The sequence below is a fragment of the Camellia sinensis genome, chromosome 10 (genome assembly GCF_055761805.1).
Source record: "Camellia sinensis isolate YWXY chromosome 10, ASM5576180v1, whole genome shotgun sequence".
Taxonomy (NCBI): domain Eukaryota; kingdom Viridiplantae; phylum Streptophyta; class Magnoliopsida; order Ericales; family Theaceae; genus Camellia; species Camellia sinensis.
Genome location: NC_138970.1, coordinates 90,582,886 through 90,585,234, shown reverse-complemented (window position 1 = coordinate 90,585,234; position 2,349 = coordinate 90,582,886). Strand labels below are relative to the sequence as shown.

At 35.5% G+C, this 2,349-nt stretch overlaps 1 protein-coding gene across 1 annotated transcript; it reads left to right on the top strand.

Annotated features, from left to right (window-relative positions):
* Window positions 1-305: 305 nt before the first annotated feature.
* Window positions 306-2,074, top strand: LOC114265416 (ATP phosphoribosyltransferase 2, chloroplastic-like). The gene is made up of 5 exons (XM_082893413.1): window positions 306-426; window positions 543-656; window positions 730-810; window positions 1,009-1,128; window positions 1,899-2,074. Exons 1-4 carry the CDS (start codon window positions 325-327, stop codon window positions 1,117-1,119), a joined length of 408 nt encoding a protein of 135 aa, XP_082749539.1. The 5' UTR covers window positions 306-324; the 3' UTR covers window positions 1,120-1,128; window positions 1,899-2,074.
* Window positions 2,075-2,349: the final 275 nt, after the last annotated feature.

The window sequence follows — 2,349 nt, the reverse complement described above, 5'->3', positions numbered from 1 at the left end:
TTTTCAGTGATCAGATCACTGAATCTTTAATAAATGAAATTTTTAGAAAAGTTTACCATGCTTGACTTGCTATAAACATCAGCTTCCTTTTTGTTCTGGATGTTGTTTTGAATAGGTAAAATTCAGAACAGTTCATTTTTTCTAGCTCATTGTTTATAGCATTTTTCTTTTTGAAATTGGTTGCTTAGTATCTATAAAGTTAACTTATTTATTTGGCATTGCATAGTTCATGCCTCCTAATGCAACTCGTTTAATATAAATTGCATTAAATATGCTAGTTCCCAATGGTATTAATATTAGCTGCTTGCTTTGTTGTTGAAAAAGATGGGAATAGCTGAAGCTATTGTGGACCTTGTGAGTAGTGGAACCACATTAAGAGAGAACAATTTAAAAGAAATTGAAGGTGGAGTTATATTGCAAAGTCAGGTGCACTCTCTTTGGACTTAACCAAGCATGCCAAACGGTCTTTGATAACTTATTTTAAAGAGGGTCTTCAAGTATTAATTTGAAAGTCTCTCTACTTTATCTTCTGTTGTCTTCAGGCTGTCCTTGTTGCTAGCAGGAAGTCCTTGACCCAACGGAAAGGTGTATTAGACATCACACATGAAATTCTTGAAAGATTGGAGGCACATTTGAGGGCAATTGGACAGTTCACGGTGTGCATAATTTATTTTTTATGTTATGGTTGTAGTTGCCTATAATTTCATTGTCTCATGCTATTTATGTTAGGTTACTGCAAACATGAGGGGAAGCAGTCAAGAGGAGGTGGCGGAGCGAATACTGAGCCAAACATCATTATCGGGCTTGCAGGTGAATCAATCTCTCTTTCTCTCAAAGAAATGTGAAAACCAAACCATATATGTTGTTTTATCCTAGTACAAGTTAATTCTAAATGTCGTGTATTGTGGAAGCACTCATTGGAGATACTTTGATATTTTTGAATTATTGATTAAATGTTGAGTTCTTCCCAAGAGCTGCCTTAAATGCTTTTCATGTTTATATATGCAGGGGCCAACTATAAGTCTTGTTTTTTGCAAACGTGATGGGAGAGTAGCAGCAGATTGCTATGCCATAGTCATATGTGTGCCCAAAAAGTTGCTTTACAAGTCTGTCCAATAGCTGAGAGCAGTGAGACACTTTTTCTTTCTTTACTCAATATATGCCATTAATTATAACAATAGAAACTATTCCTTCCCAAGTTCCCACACATCCACCCATGACACGCAGAGAGTTAGAGAAAGACCACAAAGTTTAGGGTTTAGTCTTATTTGGGGTAGAGAATGAGAGCTGCCACTTTGTGCAAATAATGCTGTAATTTAATTTTGTATCATGTCTAACTTCCCACTAGCTCACATTTATAGGACCAACTTTGTGTAATAACTTGCCATGTCAAATATCATATTACATATAGAACACGAAAACTTTCTGGCTCTGATGAGGACATCAAAATTTGACTAAGAACCACTATAGAATTTCTGGCACAATGGGCCAACCAGTTCCACTGGTTGTCAGCTTGTCCCTGATTTTCCAAGTAAAAACATGTTTCGTGTAAATAATGCCAGAAAATTGGTTGGTTTTGGTTGAATCTGATTTGAGGCTTGTTTAATGTTTTTTTTTTGGTGTGTGTGACTATTTTAGAATTTGAATATAGGAAAACACTATTCCATCTTTTTTGCGTTGAAGTGTACATTTCATGATTTGCAGCCTCATCTTCAATTTTTTTCTGTTTCATTTCTCTTATAGGAAAACATGTTTCCTGTTTCATTTGCAGCCTCATATGGATTTTATCTGGTTCCTCTTAATTTTTGGTTCCATTTCTTCTTTGGCCTTTTGAAGTTTTTGGGACTCTCATATTGACTTTCTGGAACTTTTTTGCTTAACTGTATTGTCTAATGCAGATTGGAGGTAGCGGAGTTCTGATTTCACCTCTGACCTACATTTTTGATGAAGAAACTCCACGATGGCGCGAACTCCTTTCGAAATTAGGGCTCTAGTCATTTCTTTTTGTGGAATGCCTTGGGTGGTTTTGCATTCTGTGGCATAAATATGTTGAAGAAACTAAACTCGTGCTTTTAAAAAACCTCTGAGAGTTGCCACTGGTTTCACTTTTGTATGTTGCGTTTCACTTTGTCCTATCATTTTCTGTTGTATTATTTCTTTCTAAATAATTTTTATTTATAAGTTTCAATTAAGAAGTTTAGTTGGGATTAAGTTTGTAGTTCATTCTTGTGCACAGCTGGGTCCTAAATTTATGAAGGAAAATGGAGTGAAGCATGTTACTTTTTCAACTGCTGATGGAGCATTAGAGGCAGCTCCTGCGGTAAGAGTTATTTTTTTTTTCTATAGTTT